Source organism: Nesoenas mayeri (assembly GCF_963082525.1).
Source record: "Nesoenas mayeri genome assembly, contig: SCAFFOLD_35, whole genome shotgun sequence".
NCBI classification, from domain to species: Eukaryota; Metazoa; Chordata; class Aves; order Columbiformes; family Columbidae; genus Nesoenas; species Nesoenas mayeri.
In genome coordinates, this window is record NW_027659961.1 from 343,682 (window position 1) to 363,635 (window position 19,954).

At 51.8% G+C, this 19,954-nt stretch overlaps 2 protein-coding genes across 2 annotated transcripts; one reads left to right on the forward strand and one right to left on the reverse strand.

Moving 5' to 3' along the window:
• Window positions 1–714: 714 nt before the first annotated feature.
• On the reverse strand, window positions 715–1,768 carry LOC308052585 (olfactory receptor 14J1-like; the record flags this gene model as incomplete). Its single annotated transcript, XM_080364650.1, has 1 exon — window positions 715–1,768. One exon carries the CDS (start codon window positions 1,766–1,768, stop codon window positions 827–829), a length of 942 nt encoding a protein of 313 aa, XP_080220776.1. The 3' UTR covers window positions 715–826.
• A 10,095-nt stretch (window positions 1,769–11,863) lies between these two features.
• Window positions 11,864–12,733, forward strand: LOC308052587 (olfactory receptor 14A16-like; the record flags this gene model as incomplete). The annotated part of the gene is made up of 1 exon (XM_080364652.1): window positions 11,864–12,733. One exon carries the CDS (start codon window positions 11,864–11,866, stop codon window positions 12,731–12,733), a length of 870 nt encoding a protein of 289 aa, XP_080220778.1.
• Between the last annotated feature and the right edge of the window lie 7,221 nt (window positions 12,734–19,954).

Genomic DNA, 19,954 nt, shown 5'->3' on the forward strand with positions numbered 1-19,954 from the left:
TCTCCCCAGCCGAGCCCACAGAGCAGCCACACTGGAACTGGAACTGGCCCCACAGCAGTGGGGACCAGTGAGAATGAAGGACAGTGAGAATGTTCATCCAGCCAGCAAGCTGAGTGGGTCTCCAGCACAGGCAGCTTGCAGACCCAGGTCCAGACTGGCTCCCCAGGACAGCGTGAGGCATTTGGCCTAGAAGATCCTCAGGAAGGTATTGCGGCCACAGTGCCAGGGCCACCTGCCCCAAGCTGCCACCTGCAGCAAAGGGTTTCTCTTTCCATGTCTTTTCTGCACACATACAGTGCCCCACTCTTCTCCTGGAACATCTCATCTCCCCACAGATTCTTTTCCCAAGAGAGCTGAGCTATGCTGACCTGGCCAGCTGTTCCTGTCCCCTTTCCCACGCTCCATACAGCTCCAACCTGGCGGTGCTGCTCTGCAGAGCAAGTGGGCTGTGGTGGCCAGGGCCATGGGGTGAGTCCGCAGGCTCATGCTGGTCAGGGTGAGAGGAAGACCCAGCTCAGGGTGGCTCCTGCTCACTCCCCCTCAGCACACAGACATGACTCCAGCAGCCCCAGAGATCCCAGAGAGAGGATTCTGGGCAAACAAGTCAGTGCGGGGCCCTTTATTTCATTTATACACACAGAGAGTACAGCTGTCACACTAGACACGTAGATACGGACATCGATATAAGATGAAAAATAATTTTGCTTGTGGGTAGCATTAATACATCAATGAATACCTAAATGCAAAGAAAAAAAATAAAAAATGTACAGAACTCCTGTTGAACTAGTAATGTGTTATATTACAAGTGACATGCAGAAGCAGGAGGTCACTTCATTACAGCTTTTGAAAAGTAAACAGTCATCACTTTCCTTATAGACTCTTTGAGCTCCTGGTTCCTCATGCTGTAGATGAGGGGGTTCACTGCTGGAGGCACCACCGAGTACAGAACAGACACCACCAGGTCCAGGGATGGAGAGGAAATGGATGAGGGTTTCAGGTCAGCAAATATGGCAGTGCTGATGAACAGGGAGACCACGGCCAGGTGGGGGAGGCAGGTGGAAAAGGCTTTGTGCCATCCCTGCTCAGAGGGGATCCTCAGCACGGCCCTGAAGATCTGCACATAGGACACCACAATGAACACAAAACACAAAAATACTACTAATATACTAATCACCACAAGCCCAAGTTCCCTGAGGTAGGAGTGTGAGCAGGAGAGCTTGAGGATCTGGGGGCTTTCACCGAAGAACTGGCCCAGGGCATTGCCCTTGCACAGGGGCAGTGAAAATGTGTTGGCCGTGTGCAGCAGAGCATTGAGAAACCCAGTGGCCCAGGCAGCTGCTGCCATGTGGACACAAGCTCTGCTGCCCAGGAGGGTCCCATAGTGCAGGGGTTTGCAGATGGCAACGTAGCGGTCGTACGTCATGACGGTGAGGAGAAAATACTCTGCCACTATCAAGAAGACAAATGAAAAGAGCTGAGCAGCACATCCCAAGTATGAGATGGTCTTGGTGTCCCAGAGGGAATTGGACATGGATTTGCGGAGAGTGGTGGAGATGCAGCCCAAGTCAAGGAGAGCGAGGTTGAGCAGGAAGAAGTACATGGGGGTGTGGAGATGCTGGTCCCAGGCTATGGTTGTGATGATGAGGCCGTTGCCCAGGAGGGCAGCCAGGTAGATGCCCAGGAAGAGCCAGAAGTGCAAGAGCTGCAGCTCCCGTGTGTCTGTGAACAGCAGGAGGAGGAACTGGGTGATGGAGCTGCTGTTGGACATTGGCTGCCTGTGGGCATGAGGACCTGTGCAAGGAGGAAAGACAGTGACAAGTTAGGGGACACTTCTCTGAGGAAAATAAACATGCTGTTTCTCATGGAAAACCCCCCTCCCTGATGGAGGGATGTTTCCACTCATTCTCTCTTTCTACCAATTGACAAAAACAGTTCATCAATGCAGCTTGGGCATCTGATTTCCATGCACACACCTGTGAGGAAAGATCCACTGAATTGGTGTCAAAACGAAAACTGATCCCCACTCCTACCCCAAGCCCAGAGAGCATGAGCACTAGGAACAGGTGGAGAAACAGGGAAGGACACTGCAGTGCTACTAGAAAACAAAGCAAGGACAGAAAGGCAGACGGCCATGCTGTGGAACCTTCTCGTGACCCGGCTGTGCTGCTGCCAGTCACATAATGACACTGGAGAGCAAGTACTTGTAGCACCTTTTTTGTGTACTACGTTCCAGGAACCCTTCACCTGGAGGTCCAGCTGCTGAGGTGGAGACTCGTGACCTGGACCCCATGGCTTTGGGGCAGAGGGTCTGCTGGGGAGGAGAGGAGACCAGGGGTTGCACTGGGAAATGTGTCTGCACTGCAGGGAATGGCAGGGGGGTTCCTAAATGCCCTCCCTGGCATATCTGGTAGGAGCTCCTTCCCCCTGCCCATGTCTGTGCTGCCTGCAGCTGTGTGTCTGTCCCTGGTCTGCTCCCTGTCAGTGTCACAGACCCCGTCCCACCCGCTGTGTGCTCAGCTCTGTCGTGCTCACACCTCCTGGCACTGCCCAGGGGCAGCTCTGTGTGTGCAGGGGCTCAGGAGCAGCTCAGACACGTCCTAACGAGAACTGGGGTCTCAGTGTCTTCTCCAAAGAGAGAAATAAATCCCCATCTCCCACTGCACACCCAGACGAGCAAGAGTGGAAAACTGAAAGCACAGACTCCTTCCCTTGTGGCTGTTCCTTTATTGCTGTCATTGTCCAGAAGGACCCTGTGCCATGTCAGTGGGGGGATCTGGAGCTCTGAGCAGCACTGACCCACAGAGCCCCCTTCAGCCCCACAAGCTCCCTGCCTGCCCTGCCGGGGGTCGCTCCTTCCCCCCACAGCTGCTGCCATGGGATCTCCCGGGCAGGCTGAGTGCTGACCCTAGCAGGCGGCAGAGTCCCTGTCCGGCACAGCCCTGGGGTGCAGGGACCCTGCTCTGCAGGACAGCCCTGGGCACCCCTGGGTGCTCACCCGGCTTCACAGCTGTTCAACATGGCCTGACAAGAGCCCCCTCCTTACAGATCCCACAAGCTGTGCCTGTGCCAGTTTCAGGAGATGCCTCCAGGAGCTACAGCTGCACTGCCCTGCACCAGAGAATTACCATGGCAAGGGCTGCAAAGGTTTCTCCTCCAGCGAGCTCTCAGTCATCCTCCAGTCCTGACCACCTTTAATCTCTCTCTGCCTGGCTCCTGTGCCCTCGGTGCTGCAGGCACAGCCCTCAGCTCTGCTGCATGTGCAGAGGAGCTGCTCCTGGGCAGAGCTGTCTCTCTGCAGCGCTGCCGCTGCCATCAGCTCCCTGTGTCCCAGGAGCCCAGCCCAGCTCAGCAGCGCAGGAGCAGCCCAAGGTGCTTTAATGACCCCTCTGGTGGGTTTGGTGCTGAGTCCATGAACCTCAGACCCTGAGGGGAAGCTGAAGAAACTTCTTCAGAAGTCAAAGTCAGATGCAAACTCTGAAGTTTCTTGTAATATTAATGGGTCCCACTGAGGAACACTACTGAGGAAATGACCCCAGGGTTGGGTTAGAGATGACAGGTCAGGAGAAGCAAGGTGTAAGTCTCTCTCATGATCAGTAAACCTGAATGTTTTTCATTAACCAAAGGGCCAAACCCTGATCCCCACGTGTTGTGTGCTACAAATAACTTGATCTTGGAGATGAAATGGATCTTCTGTTGGCAACTCGAGCAACTCACCAGTGAATGAGTACGTTCTATGGGGAACTGTAATTGCCCTGACATTCACTGGCCAGGCAAAGCTGCAGCTGCCAAGAGTCCAAAGGTCTTGGGCCAACTGCTTAACATGTCTGCATCGTGGACCAAAAAGGGTGATGCTCACCTGGATCTGGAACTGGGAAACAAGGAAACCCTGGTGAGGGATGTGAACATCAGTGTCCACCTTGACTGTCGTGAGCAGGACACAGAGGGGTCCCAGGCACCAGAGGGGAGGGAGGAAGGCCAGCAGCAGAGCACAGGCTGGTGGGCTCCTGAGGAGATGACTTTGACATACTGGGGGATGGTGGGCAAATTGGTGACATGGAAGTAGATCTGAAGGATGAAGGAGCTCAGGAAATCTGATAATCCTTACAGGATATCCTGCTCCAAGCACAAGAATGATCTCTCCAAGTACCCATGAACAGAAGCATTTATCTTGTGAGGCTGCTCCTCTGCACTGATGGAGCTGCAGGGCTAAAGGCAACACACAGGAGGTGGGAGCAGGGGAAGCTGCAAAGGAGGAATTTAGAAACCTTGTCCATGGATGTGGGGATGATGCCAAAGCTGCTCTGGACTTGATACCTGCACGGGAGGCTGAGGGCAGCAAGATGATCTGATACAGCTTCCTTAAAAAAATAGAATAGACAGGGCGATCATGGGTCTGCTGCTGAACTTCATACGAGCAAAATGAGACAGGACTGAGGTTGTTCATGGCTTCTTTGTCTCCATCTTCACCAGCAAGGTCTCCTGGGACTTGGTTCCTGAAGGCAGGACTCTAGAGAATACCCAGCAGTGGATGGGACTCAAGTCAGGGGTGACCTGAGCAAACTCAGACACCATTACAGAACAGGAGATGGGTCACTTGACCAGCTGTCTGAACACAAGTATCGCTGTGCTATGGCACCTGAGATTGCGAGGGACACCCACCTCTTGGTCCAGAGGAGTGTGACTCCTCTTAGGGTGTCCTGGCCTGTCTCTTCACTCACATGGTGATTTAGGCACCCACTTTTCTGACATATTCTGTATTTATCAGGAGATGCAACACATCAGTATGACCTGGAGGCTGCTGGTGCCACCATTTCTGTAAAGGGAGGGAAGGGCGAGCAGGAAAGCAAATAGAAGAAATTTGGCTTTATTGCTATTTATTATGGAAATGCTCTCTGTTTGGCTATTCCTGACATCTCTCTAATCATCCACACCAGACTTGAAGCCTTTAGGAAAATGATGCACAGAGCCTTGGCTTGTAAGAGCATTTTATATGTTAGTGAGCTCTCTGGTGCCATGATCCTGAACTGCAGATACTGAAAGAATGAACAAACCTCTAACGACGTGAAAGGCAGAAGCAAACCTCAAGTTTCTGCCATGTGAGCCTTTGATGCTTGTTCATCACCAGAACGGCTGAGCCCTAATGCCCTGGGACCTGGTAGATCTTTCTCCAATGTTTTTCAAGGCTTTTCCTGTGGTCAGTGTGAGTGTTTTGTGTTTTGAGGGTGGGTTTTATGTCAAGTACTGTTGCTTTAACTGCTAGGCTCTGTTTTTCTGTGCAGTTGGAAATGCCTGTGAGTTCCTCACAACTCATCCAGCTTCTTTCATTCACCTGGCAATGGTCACCAGTCACCTCAATGGACCAGTCCCAAACTTGCTTGAATCCTCTATTTGGATCCATACCAATCACTGCAGGAGGTTCATGGATCCACCAGGCTCATGGCTGATTCCTGAGGACCATCCAAGTGTGGGCAGTGTAGGAGAGGAGCAGAGCAGGGTCAGCTCATGGGCCATGACTGAGCACAGCCACCCCAGCAGCAGCCGTTCCCCATCTCCCAGGCACAGCCATGCCCACAGCATGCAAATGGCACTGCTATACAAGAGAGGCCTTTCTTCCTTCCATATTCCCAGGAAGATCTTCCTCCTGTTCCTTCTCCACCTGCAGACATCAACTGCTTTCCATTTCTGAGCTCAGACATGGCTGGAAGGGTTCACTGAAGCCATCAGCCATCTCATTGCTTCTCCCTGACATGTCCTGACCCTCTCTCACACCTACAATGGCCAATCACGGCTGCTCAGGCCTCCTGCTCTTCAGAAGAGACCTTGATCTTCTTGGTTCTTCCTGGTGCTTATTATGAACTTCCTCGCTCTCTCCAGAGTTCATGGTGAGCTTTCTTGTCCATAACAGCAGCTTTATGACCATGTTTCACTAAATGGTTGTGTTTGTATGATCATTTGTGCAGAAAGGGCAGTCACAGGACAGCATCCAATAGGTCAAAACTGATGCTGAGTGAAATGCCGTAAAGCCCCAATGAGTTCCCCTGTGTCTGTGTCTCTCCTGGAAGGAGTCTGTCCCGAGAAGGGGATCCAGCTCCTGCCACTCTCTGCAGAGGCACATGAGCAGTGTCCATCACCTGCGGACACAAAGGGTGACGTTTGCCAGACCACCCGTCATCTGAACCACTTAGATGTGTGCTTGTGGATGAGGTATGGAGCCTTATAGTGCAAATATCTATTTAATTGTCATTGCCAGAGGGGCTACCACAGATGCAGTGTACTATTTTACAGATATTTAAATATAAGCATATATGACTGACATTCCTAGACAAATTACACAAACACTTGAAGGACTTTTCGTGCCTTTTACCATGATTATCCTCAGAAGGCCACCAGCTTTGCATCTCAGGAATTGGGTTCCAGAGTCCAAGGGCAGGATGGTTTGGACTCTGTGCTGGGATCTGGAAACTGAAACGTGCTGCCATCTCCCAGCCCCCTGCCCTCCTCAGTGAGGGTGTGAGACATTCTGCCATTGAGGGCTGAACTCACAGCCATGACCAGTATCTTATGTCCAACTGCAGCCAATGGTGTCCTGCCAGCTCAGGATTGGAGCTTCCATTGCTGGAGGTGTTTAAAAGACACGGAGATGTGGCGATTAGGGATATGGTTTAGTGGTAGACTGGGCAGTGTTTGATTTACGGTTTTACTATATGTTCTTAATGGTCATTTCCAGCCTCAATGATTCTATGATTCTCTTATTTGGGTTGAAACCATTTCAGTTCCATCACCTCCAGGTTCCCTCAGAGGCGACTCTTGTGTGGCACAACTGTCCTGGCTCTCTAGGCAGGTTGGGCACTGGGTTGGTGTCTGCATTGGCAGTTTTCCCCTTCCTGGGGTAAAAGGCTGTTGAGCAGAGACAGTTGTAGAGATTTGGGTCACAGGGGTTTGCAGCAATCCTGTCAAACTCTGAGCAGGATGAGCTTTGGAGCCCAGGAAAAATGGAGATGCTCTGAAGGATGTTTGTGAACAGTGGTGCTGTCACTGGTAACAGTAACAGGGAACTCCTCATTCTCACTGATGATGGTGATGATTTAAATCTCTTTAATTTCATTCCTAACAGTCATTCTTGCTTTTCCAAGCATCTACTACACCTCAGCAGTTGTGTCTTGAAAGAATTTCTTAGAACAATGCTTTTTCTCTCACTTCTTTTTTGTTTTATCATTTAAAGAGTACACCTCTTGGACAGAGTTACCCTAAAATTGTGCTTCTTTCATTATTTTTCTACCTTTTAATTATTTCTTATGTGGTGTGATGTGGAGGTTGCATAGGAGAACAGTTTCTTTTTGAGACAAAGGTGGCCAAGGAACAGATCCCAGGTCAGTGCAAAGGCCCAAAGGAAGCCAGAATCTTTATGTGTGTGCACTGACACACACGGTCACCTGCATTTCCAGTCTCTGCAGTCCCAACAGTGCCGCAGAGTCTGGAGTTTTGAGCTCCCTCACCTGCCCCGTGTGACACGTGTAAAATGGAACTACCCCAGTCCAATGGCTGGTTTTGATTCTCTTCACAGCCTGAAGCACCACATGGGTCAGGAGACAAGCCAGGATACCCAACCAGGACTCACATGCTCTGCACTCACAGTTCAGGTGTTCCCAGCAATCTCAGCAGACAAGTCACGCTGATCCATAGGTTCAAGGAGCTGGTGAAGTGTCTCATCTCCATTTCTGCAATGGTGGCTTTGCTGCCTGGCTGCTGTGCAGACTCTGTACATGGAGGCTGACACCTCTTCAGTAACCTGTTCTGAAAGGATCAACAAGATGGGAATGAACTGAGCAAAAAAGAATAACCTGGCTGGGGGCAAATGAATAGGGATGCAATAAAAGTGTGTTAGGGCTGTTTAGGGGCACTTGTAAAGCAGCCCTGCATCTCATGTGAATTATTCCTGTGCTCAGGGAACACCTAAGAGCTGTCCCTAAATTGAAAACATGAAGGGGAAGGAAGGACAGCGTCATTCAGGCTCCAAGGGAGCTCAGGAGGTGTCTTGACCAACCTCCTGCTCACAGCAGGGTCAGACCAGATTGCTCAGGGCTATATCCAAACACATCTTGGTCACTTTCTGGGACAGAATGAGTGCGCACTCCTGGGAAACAGCTTCCAGTGCTGGACTGTCCTCAGGACTGGAAAGTTTCTCCCTTTCTACAGCACCTTTCCAAGCCCAACCATCCAGATTGTTTTTACCCATCTACTTACACACTAACACAGACCATAATGTCCTACTTTGGGCACGATAATATTTTGGGGGATGATGCTAGATTTTTTACTGACTTCAGGATAACAGACCACCACTGCTCTGCCCACATCAACCTTGTCCTTTCCTCACAGAAAGCAAAGAGGAATAACCTGCCCTGGGTAAACCCCGTCACCTTCTTTTCCAGACACCCAGAAATGGGGTCCCAGTGGACATGCTCTGGGGCACAGCCCTTAATTCCCCTGCTCACCCATGGGCCATTTTGAAAAGTGCACACACTGTGTGAGAGCTGCCAGTGGTCGGGGAGTCCCCCCAGTCTCCATGAGCTTTCCGAGATGGTGGAGAGTGGCCTCACTGTGACATGGTCCTGCTGTCCCAGCTCCTGGGATGCTGCCCCTGCTGTCCCATAGACTGGAAAGGATTGTGTTAGCTCCAGTGACCCTGACTTGATCCCCATCCACTGTTGGTTGTTCTGACTCCAGCCACAGAAGCCTGGGAGACCTTGCTGGTGAAGATGGAGGACAAGAGACACAGAGATTATCAGTTGTTTCACATATTCAGTTCATCATTGGCCACACAGTGTTTTTGTTTCTCCTTTAACTGTTCCTGCAGTAGTAACAGCTCATTATGGGCCCTTGAATTGCCTTACAGCTCTGGACTGAGTTCTAATCTGGCACGTTGATATGCTTGGAGGCTGCTGTCGTTGAGACCAGATGAACTCACTCCTGCCACCCTGCCTGGCAGTTCATTCCATCCGTGTCACAGCTCTCTCTGCAGCACTGACAGCTCCAGCTCCCCAGTCAGGTCCCTGGCTGAGGACATGGCCTCACATCTGGGCTGAACCACCCCAGCTGTGGCACCAGCCCAGCTCTGACCTGCACAAGAAACCTGGTACCAAGTGTCCAAGCGCCCATGTGTGCAAAGGCTTTGAATCAGAGCACAGACATGACATGGCCAAAGACTGATGAATGTCTCTCTAGACCTGGGAGTATAAAACCAGGATAAAATGCCTGAACTCATCCAACTGAAGATATTCCTCCCCCGGCTTGGAGGAATTAGATCCTTGGCTGTAATCTTCCCGGTGTCTTGTCCCTCTCTGGGACAAGAAAAGTTGATTCTCATACTAATTCATTGTTTATTACAAAGAACACAATGATGTGTCTCTGCAGAGGAGAGAGAATCAACATCACTGATTACTTCAGGTTGTTTCGAAGGATGTGCCCTTGGAGCCCCAGGGACACCTGGATGGAGCCCAGAGGGGACAGAGAAAGGGACATGATGGGCTGCTCCTGTGCTGCTGAGCTGGGCTGGGCTCCTGGGACACAGGGAGCTCATGGCAGCGGCAGCGCTGCAGAGAGACAGCTCTGCCCAGGAGCAGCTCCTCTGCACATGCAGCAGGGCTGAGGGCTCTGCCTGCAGCACCGAGGGCACAGGAGACAGGCAGAGAGAGGGAAAGGCAATGTAGGGGGTTGGTTGCTGAGGATTCAATGAGACAAATCACAGTTCTAACACGGTAAGTCTCTGGCTGTAGGACAATGCAGCTGCATTTGCTGGAGGGAGACCCTAAGCTGGTACATCCCACAATTTACAGGATCTGTCAGGTCTCTCTCACAGTATCTCTGCTGTAGAGGAGAAGAACACACTCCAGACCAGCGCTTCCCTGCTGCACTGTCACAGGAACAGGGAATGACGACAACTTCTGCTGAGGGTGACTGCAGGGGGAGCACCCAGGGGTGCCCAGGGCTGTCCTGCAGAGCAGGGTCCCTGCACCCCAGGGCTGTGCCGGGCAGGGACTCTGCCGCCTGCCAGGGTCAGCGCTCAGCCTGCCCGGGGGATTCCAGCAACACTGAGGGGAGAAACTGTGGGGGGAAGGAGCGACCCCCAGCAGGGCAGGGCAGGGTCCTTCTGCTGCTGGGTTCTCCGTGGGTCGGGGCTGCTCACAGCTCCAGCTCATTCCCGAATATTGACAAGAGGAGATTTCAAGGAGAGAAGACAAAGAGTACTACAAAGATAAGGAACCTCCCTGAGTCCGTGTTTTCAGTCTCCTACTCTGGGGAATGGGTGGTGATTAAGGACATTTTTAATTTAAAACAAATACTAGAGACACATGAACTGCAGTAGGTCTTCAAGAGAATCCTGGCATGCCTTTCCTCTCCTCTGCCTATGCAGAAACAGCATCACCTTGGCTGGACCCCTCAGCCTTAGTCTGACCTGTCCTGTTTTCCAGCCTGTAGACAGGAAGATGCCCCCAGGCAGTGCCTGTGAACAGGCAGGATCTGTAGGGCCAGGGGGAGGGCACAGAGGGTGGGATGGTCTGTGAGCACTGACAGGGAACAGCCATGGACAGGGAAACACCTCCCAGGGGAGAATCTCCAGGTAGCAGGGATATAATCTGGGAAGGAGAGGAAGTCTAATCCAGATATATTGTGGGAGGGAGAACAGAGACAATTCAATATGATCTCCTGCAGGCAGATCCCTCCTGTGAGCAGCCCCCTGGCCTCCTGTCCCACCCAGCAAAGCCTCTGCCCTCAGGGCCGGGGGCTCCAAGGCATGAAGCAGCTCCTGTGCAGCCAGAGCTGCAGTTCCTCTGCAGAGCACAGGGGCTGAGAGCAGCTGCCCGGCACTGTTGGTGTCTGGGAGGTGGCTGCACAGCTGGGGAAGGGAGACGCTGTCTGAGTGCCCGGCTGCCTCTGCCCTGGCCTCTCTCACCCCCACCCTCACCGCATTTTCCTTCTTGTTCCCCTGCTCTGGGTCACTGCCGTTGGGATCTTCTTCTTGCTGTCAGGCTCTCTGGGGATGGCAGTTTCAGCTGCAGAGTCACAGCCTGATCTTGTGTGTCCTTTCCTGCAGGTGTGTCCATGGGCACACGTGTCCCAGCTTTGCTCTGACCTGTGGGCTGTGGGCAATGCAGTCTGTGGGGCTGGGGAATGAGCCGTGTGTGTTCTGGGCTAAACGTGGGGTGGTGAGACCTTAGGAAAGGGTGAGACCTGTCATGGTCTGAGGTGGATCCCTCTGCTCTCAGCAGTGCCTGGTGGCTTTTCAGGGTAACATGGGAGTGTGATCAGCTCCCATCTCAGAAAGGTGCCCGCCCAGGGCAGCTGGAGCAGGACAGAGGGACAGAGCAACTGCCCTCACTCTGCACTTACCCACAGGCACCCCCTGGTCTCACAGGACTCGCTCTGTTATCCCTGAGTGCAGCAGAAATGCTGAGGGTTTCTGACACAAGAACACTCCCAGAGTGGGAGGGGAGAAGAGCTGTAGAAACACCAAACCTCTCCAACTCAGTTTCTCAGGCCTGGGGGTACAGATGCTGACAGTCCCTTTTGCACCAGGAGTGGTTCCAGCTGACAAAGCTGAAACCCAGGACTGGCCCCTGCCCACCCAATCACACAGGGTCAGGCTGAGTCCTCAGGAGCCCCTGGGCAGAGACCCTGCTCTTCATTGCACACTCATCAAGCACCGACGAGGGCTCAGCCAGGACGTTCTCCTGGAAAATAAAAAAATTGGTCTCTTTGTGTGAAGGGATGGGAGATACTTTGGGAAATGGCTTTGGTTGTTCCCATAAAAGTCTCAATCTAAACCTTTACTCCTTGCACAGGTCCTCATGCCCACAGGCAGCCAATGTCCAACAGCAGCTCCATCACCCAGTTCCTCCTCCTGCCATTCACAGACACACGGGAGCTGCAGCTCTTGCACTTCTGGCTCTTTCTGGGCATCTACCTGGCTGCCCTCCTGGGCAACGGCCTCATCATCACCACCATAGGCTGGGACCAACACCTGCACACCCCCATGTACTTCTTCCTGCTCAACCTCGCCCTCCTTGACATGAGTACCATCTCCACCATTATCCCGAAGTCCATGGCCAATTCTCTCTGGGATTCCAGGGCCATCTCATACTCGGGATGTGCTGCACAGCTCTTTTTGTTTCTTTTCTTGATCACAGCAGAGTTTTTTCTCCTCACAGTCATGTCCTATGACCGCTACGTTGCCATCTGCAAACCCCTGCACTATGGGACCCTCCTGGGCAGCAGAGCTTGTGTCCACATGGCAGCAGCTGCCTGGGCCGCTGGGTTTCTCCATGCTCTGCTGCACACGGCCAATACATTTTCACTGCCCCTGTGCAAGGGCAATGCCCTGGGCCAGTTCTTCTGTGAAATCCCCCAGATCCTCAAGCTCTCCTGCTCACACTCCTACCTCAGGGAATTTGGGCTTCTTGTGGTTACTGTATTTTTTGACCTCTGGTGTTTTGAGTTCATTATGGTGTTCTATGTGCAGATCTTGAGGGCCATGCTGAGGATCCCCTCTGAGCAGGGACGGCACAAAGCATTTTCCACCTGCCTCCCTCACCTGGCCGTGCTCTTCCTGTTTGTCAGCACTGGCATGTTTGCCAACCTGAAGCCCCCCTCCATCTCCTCCCCATCCCTGGATCTGGTGGTTTCTGTTCTGTACTCGGTGGTGCCTCCAGCAGTGAACCCCTCATCTACAGCATGAGGAACCAGCAGCTCAAGGATGCCCTGTGCAATCTTATATCCCTCTGTTTTCAGAAGCAATAAACTGGCCATCTTCTTCTATACAGGAGTTTTAATGTCGCTAATTACAAGCCCAGCCTGTCAGCTGGATTTTCTGGTGTTGTTGGTTGTTTTCTTATTGTGATAGTTTTGTCAACCCCTTTCTAATTCACTGCTGGCTTTTCTTTTATAACTGTTGGCTGCTTAAATGAGCAGCAGTGCTCTCCTTGTCTCTAAAAAGAATAAAGGGCTCTTTAGTGACTTGTTTGTCACTCTATCCCTCCTGCAAAGCTTTCTGGAGCTGCAGGGACAGTTCCTGTGCATGGGTGGAGGGGAAAACAGCTCTGGCATAGCAGCCCTGCCAGGGAGCAGCAGTGCTTGTTCTTCCAGAGCTGTTCAGGTTCCATTCCACACTCTCCTTCTCATCCCTGGTGTTGGTGCAAGGCCTGAGTGCTCTGGCAGCTTGGTCACCGTCCTGCTGTGTGTCAGTGCTGTGGGCGCAGGCAGGGACAGGCAATGGGCACTGCTGTGACAGAGCTGGCCTCAGTAACAGTACTTGCACAAGGAAAAGTGATCTTCTTTGGGCAGTACATGATGGTTTATATCTTCTTGCAAAGTTTCTCTCAAGGTTATTCCTAAAGAAGTGGCCACAGATGAAACATCAGTGTGCAGCTGAACAGTGTGTGTGTGCAGGGCTGGCACACAGCAGTGTCCTCTCACAGCCAGGCTCCTGCCAGAGACCTGCAGGACCAGCAGAGCAGGGCTGGGCTGTGCCCCTGTGCACTGGACACCCCATGGAAGGAGCCCCAGGTCAATCACCATGGACTGGTCCCTCACAACCACCATTTCCAGCACTGGCCTCTCACCCCAGCTCAGAGGTCTTTGTCCCTCCATGGAATTACACTGAATTAGTAGGTGATGACACTAAGCTGGGAGGAGTGGTGACACTGGAAGCTGTGCTGCCATCCAGCGAGGCCTGGACAAACTGGAGAGTTGGGCGGGGAATAACCTGACGAAATTTAACAAGGGCAAGTGTAGAGTCCTGAATCTGGGCAGGAACAGCCCCAGGTTCCAGTATAGATTGGTAAATTACATATCAGAGAGCAGTGTAGGGGAAAGGGACCTGGGGGTCCTGGGGACAGCAGGATGAACATGAGCCAGCACTGGCCCTTGTAGCCAGGAAGCCAATGGGACCTGGGGTGTATTAGAAGGGGGGTGGTCAGTAGATCGATAGAGGTTCTCCTTCCCCTTTACTCCGGCCTGATGGACCCCATCTAGAATATTGTGTCCAATTCTGGGCCCCTCAGTTCCAGCAGGACAGGGAACTGCTGGACAGAGTCCAGCGTAGGGCAACCAAGATGATTAAGGGAGTGGAGCATCTCCCTTATGAAGAAAGGCTGAGGGAGCTGGGTCTCTTTAGTTTGGAGAAGAGGAGACTGAGGGTTGACCTTATTAATGCTTATAAATATATAAAGGGTGAGTGCCATGAGGATGGAGCCAGACTCTTCTCAGTGGCAAACGATGACAGGACAAGGGGTAATGGGATCAAGCTGGGACACAAGAGGTTCCACTTAAATTTGAGAAGAAACTTGTTCCTAGTGAGGGTGGCAGAGCCTGGAACAGGCTGCCCAGGGAGGTTGTGGAGTCTCCTTCTGTGCAGACATTCCAACCCGCCTGGACACCTTCCTGTGTAACCTCATCTGGGTGTTCCTGCTCCATGGGGGAATTGCACTGGATGAGCTTTTGAGGTCCCTTCTAATCCCAAACATACTGTGATACTGTGAGAGGTTCATGTTTACTTTGTACTGATGAGATATGACCATGCATATCATGTACGTGAGGTGACACGAACCTGAGTCAGCAAAAACACCATCCTACAATTGCTAGCCTAAAATATATAAATCCTCTCAGTTTTGGTCAGTCTGCTCCACTAACAAAGATAAAAGTGACGTTTAAAACACCTAATCACAACCTGCAAAGAATACTGTTCTTGCTGCGCAGACACTCTGGAGCCTGCACAATTAGCTGAGTCTTGTTGTAACATCTGTCTTAAGACGGTTACATAAAGTGTCCTGTAGCTGAGCTTTGCTCCTTTTACACTCATTCTAATAGTAAAACACACATTCCCAGGATGGGAGCCCCAGGCTCAGCCCGGGACCCTCTCTGAACACGCATGTGTAGTGGTAAAATGATTATGTAACCAATATGCCAATGTGTGAACACTTGGCTCTTTAGGACTGCCGGGAGGGTCTGAATGTAGGGATAACACTTGTATATAATAGATGTTCCTTCTCTATCTGTTGTGCTGGTTTCATTCCAGCATCCAGACTTGCACAACTCTGGAATAAACAAGATCTCATCTCTGGGTGTGGGATTGGCTTTGCACTTCAGGTAGCGAATTCACCATGAGCAGGCAGGAAGAAGGAAAACAATAAGAAATAAAAGAGGTAGGAGAGGACATAGAAAAGGTTTTAACATTCCACATTCCTGTCAAGAATGCTTCTCCTCTCAGATCTTTAGCAGGAAATAGATTTGATCAGTTTGATAAAACAAGAATAGTTTTGTCTAGTCAGGTCATGGCCCATAATGGGGGGATGGATGGGTGTGGGATTATCATGGCAGTTGAGTCTCCGAAACTCATAATTGAGTGGAAAGACTTTGACTGTGAGGGGGACAGTGGGGTCAGTTCTGTGTCTGGAGGTGACAGCCCAGCAGCAGGGACATGGCTGGGAAAGAACCTCTGCCCAAGGGCCCACAGATCCTACCCAGGAAGAGAGACGGGTTGTGATGTCCATCCCACCTGAGAACATGACGGGACACTGGTGCAAGGCCTGAGTGCTCTGGCAGCTTGGTCACCGTCCTGCTATGTATCAGTGCTGTGGGCGCAGGCAGGGACAGGCAATGGGCACTGCTGTGACAGAGCTGGCCTCACAACAGCCTTTCCAGATAGAAAGGTGAACTCCTCAGGGCAATACATGATGGTTTATATCTTCACGCATATGCTTATGATAGTGACCCACAGATTAAACCCCACAGTACATCTGAACAGCGTGTGTGTGCAGGGCTGGCACACAGCAGTGTCCTCTCACAGCCAGGCTCCTGCCAGAGACCTGCAGGACCAGCAGAGCAGGGGCTGGGCTGTGCCCCGGTGCACTGGACACCCCGCAGAAGCTGCCCCAGGACATCATCATGGACTGGCCCCTCTTAACCACCATTTCTAGCTCTGGCCTCTCTCCCCCACTCACACAGGCTGTACTTCCCTCCATGGAGGGACACAGAATGAGTAGGTCAGAAATTCACGTCTGCATTGTTCTGATGAGATGTGAGCACGCACACGATGGATGTGAGGTGAGATGAACCCAGGTGAACACTAACGACACCAGCTATTCCTGGGGGTTCCATGAAGGCTTCTCACCCACAGAGGCTGTTTTCTCTCAATGGACGGACACTCAATGAATAGTTCAGCAGTCCATGTTTGCCTTGTACAGATGAGATATGAGCATGCACATCATGTATGTGAGGTGACATGAACCTGAGAGAGCACAAGCACCATCAACTATTCCTTTCCATTCCGTGAAGGCCTGTGAGACAGACGAGGTCTTGAGGTCACTTCATATTGGGACAAACAACCTATGAGAAATCACCTGAATGCTGCACTGGGTTGTGTTTCCTTGAACTGAGGTCCTTGTGTCCATTCCTCATGACGTGGGACATGTCAGATGAGTGCAGAGCGGGTGACTCAGCACAGGGCTGAGGTGTCTCCCGTCCTTTGAGAGTGGCAACAGGAGGCCAGAGGGACACTGTGACTCCTGCCTCTGTGTGTAAAAGGGACGGACTCTGTCTCTGAACATCCCTGGGTGCATAAGGAATCCATGAGGCCAGCTCAGACATGGATGCCTGATATTGTCTGTGTGTGACTCCAAGAACAACCCCACTGGATCAGTGAGATTCATTTCAGCTGCCTTGGACAGGATCATTGCAAGTGCTCTTGTCTGCTACATCACCCTTGCCCTTGATTCCGCATTGTGCTCCTAAAAGTGACATAGAAACCAGAGAGGTTCTGGGTCGTTAAAAAATTCACACCTCAAACTCATCTTCAAGAAGAGCAGGAATAGGAACTGGGATAACCGCAGTCTGGCCACCCTTCCTCCCTCCCTGGGAAGGGGATGGGACACGTCCTCCTGCAGCCATTTCCAGGAATATGAAGGAGAAGGAAGGGATCGCTGAACCCAAATGGACAGGGGAAGGAAAGGCATGTTGTGTACAGGACGTTTGCAAGGCTCAGCCATGGTCTCCTTCTGGCCAGAGTGGTGCTGATGGGGCTCAAAAAGCAGGTGCTGGGTGGGAAGCTGGCTAAACCATCAAGCCCAAATATCACCAGTGGTACAAAGTCCTGTGTGCAGCCAGTTACTGGTGTCATCCCTCAGTGACCAGCACTTGGACAACACTGTTGAACATCTTTATTCTCCCCTTCTATGATGTAACAGAGTGAATCTTTAGTGCCTTTGAGGATGATGCAAACCTGGGTGGAGGCCTTGAGCAGCCTCACCTGGTTCACCCTGAGCAGGAGAGTGAGACAAGATGAGTGAGACAAGGGCTCTCTGCAAACCTGAGTTATCCTGTGATTTGACAGAATTTTTGCGTTGGAGAGGTTTCTGGAGAGAGAATAGGTGGAAGAATAGGAAAAAAAAAAAAAGGCAAAAGAGGACATATGTGCTGTGTTAACATAAATACAGCAGTTCCAGTGAGGAGAGCTTTTCACTATCTTTGTTAGTAGGAAATATATTTGAATAATTTGAACAAGGTGAGGAAGCGAGATGGATGTCTACAGCCTGTAGGAAAGAGTGGCAAGGGTAGGACTGTGTAGAGCACGGTTCAATCTTGGTCAGGTCCTGGGTGCTAAGGAGGGGGATGGGTGTGTGTGGTATTATGAGGTCAGTTGTGTCTCAGACACTCATAATCCAGGCGGAATCATGTGGCTGTGAAGGGGACAGTGGGGTCAGTTCTGTGTCTGGAGGTGACAGCCCAGCAGCAGGGACATGGCTGGGAAAGAACCTCTGCCAAGGAACCCACAGGCTCTACCCAGGAAGAGAGACGGGTTGTCATGTCCATCCCACCTGAGAGCATGACGGGACAGCAGAAGGAACATGGTCGTGTCTGTCAGAGAAGCTGAAAGGCCAGTGGCAGTCCTGGATTTAGAAGATCATGGCGAGGTGACTTCTCTCTGGTCAGGTAGAAAAACACAAGAAGCCTGATGATAGGATTCTCTGCATGAAGAGCAGTTTATGAGGTGGCTGAGCTTCCCTTGGTAGTGGGAAGAGGCAGGAAAGACACAAAAATGTCAGAAAGTACAGCTTGGAAGGTGAGGAATGGATATGAGGAGGAAGAAATGTCACTGGAAGGGCAGTGCTGTGGGGCAAGAGGTGACTCAGAGGGAGCTGGATCATCCCATGGTTTGTGTTCCAAAGAGCAGCCAGTGAGGGTGCAGACACAGCAGTGAAGGTGCGGAGATGCTGGGTGAGAGCAGGTGGGAAGCGAGATGGGTGTCTGCAGCCTGCAGGGAAAGAGGGGCAGGGGCAGCACCGTGTGGAACAGCCTGTGGTGGAGATGGCAAAGGGCGCTGTAAGGCTGGAAGGGATCCACAGAACCCAGGTCTGTGTCCCCTTGGCCAGGGCAGTTGTCTCTGCCACTGACCCCAGGAGCAGACATGTTGTCCTCATGGCACTGGGGCCTCGGTGCCTCCTTGCAGCCCCATGGGGAAGCTGGAAGTTGTTGTCCCAGTGTTGTCCTTCCCTGGCCCTTGCACACTCACATCCCATGGTCCCAGGAAGAGCCCTGAGCCGTGTGTGAGGGACAGGATCCCCCTTCCCATTGCCTGGAGCTCATGGCTCCTCCTTTCAGCTGCAGAAAGCAAACCAAGGGGTTTCTGAGCATCAGAAGAAAAGTTGAAGAAAAGACTCAAAGGAGACCTCATGGTGGCTACAGCTTCCTCACAAGGGGAGAAGGAAGGGAAGGCACTGATCTCTTCTAACTGGTGACCAATGACAGAACATGAGGGAAGGGAAGAAGGGTGTGCAAGGGGAGGGTCAGTGGGACATGAGGAAAAGGTTCTTCCCCCAAAGGTGCTGGACACTGAACAGGCTCCCCAAGGAGGTGTCACGGCCCCAACCTGACAGTGTTCAAGAAGAGACTGGACAACGTCCTCAGACACACGGGGTGACCTGTGGGGTGTCCTGTGCAGGGACAGGAGTTGGACTCCATGATCCTTGTGGGTCCTTCCAACTCTGGACATTCCATGGTTCTATGAAACACTAGGTCAAAACTCCATGTTTTCATTGTGCAGATGAATTGTAAACACACACATCATATGCATGTCCAGTGTGTGCATGTGGTGAGATGAACCCAAGGGAGCACAAATGCCATCAGCTGTTCCTTGGGGTGCCATAAAGGTCAGTGGGACAGAGATGGTGTTCAGGGGTCTCTTCCAACCTGCGTTATTGTAGGATTCCATGAATCTTTTCCTTGGAGATATAAAATGCCCCAGAGTAAATACAGCAGCTCCTCTGAGGAACGTTTCTCCAGTCAGACCCTTGATAGGAAATCTATCAGATACATTTGATGAAAGCAGCTCAGTTTGATCTGCTCACACACTGGACCACAAGGAGGGTGATGGTGGGTACGATGCCGTGTGGTCACTTGTGTCTCAGGAACTCATAGTCCAGTAGGAACCAATGGGTGTGGAGGGCACTGTGACGTCACTTCTGCCTCTGCAGGGGATTGGCCAATAGCAGGAACATGACTGGGAAAGGACTGTGAGGTCACACACACAGACGAGCAATGGGGCCCAATCAGCATGGCTTGATGAAAGGCAGGTCCTGCTTGACCAGCCTGACCTCCTTCTGTGACAAGGTGACCGCTGAGCAGATGAGGGAAAGTCTGTTGTGGGGAGTGAATCCGCCACATGGGCTGTGGATGTTGTGTCCTTAGGCTACAGTGAAGCCTTTGACACCGTGTCCCACAGCATCTCCTGGAGAAGCTGCAGCTCGTGGTCTGGATGGTGTACCTGCAATGGGTAAAGACCTGGCTGGAAGGCATTTTAGAGCCATTTGTCCCGTTCCTGTTCACATGGGCATCCCATGAATGCATCACTGCTCTGCCTCAGTGTAGACAGGCACAAGGCCTTCTCCTCCAGGACCTCTCACCA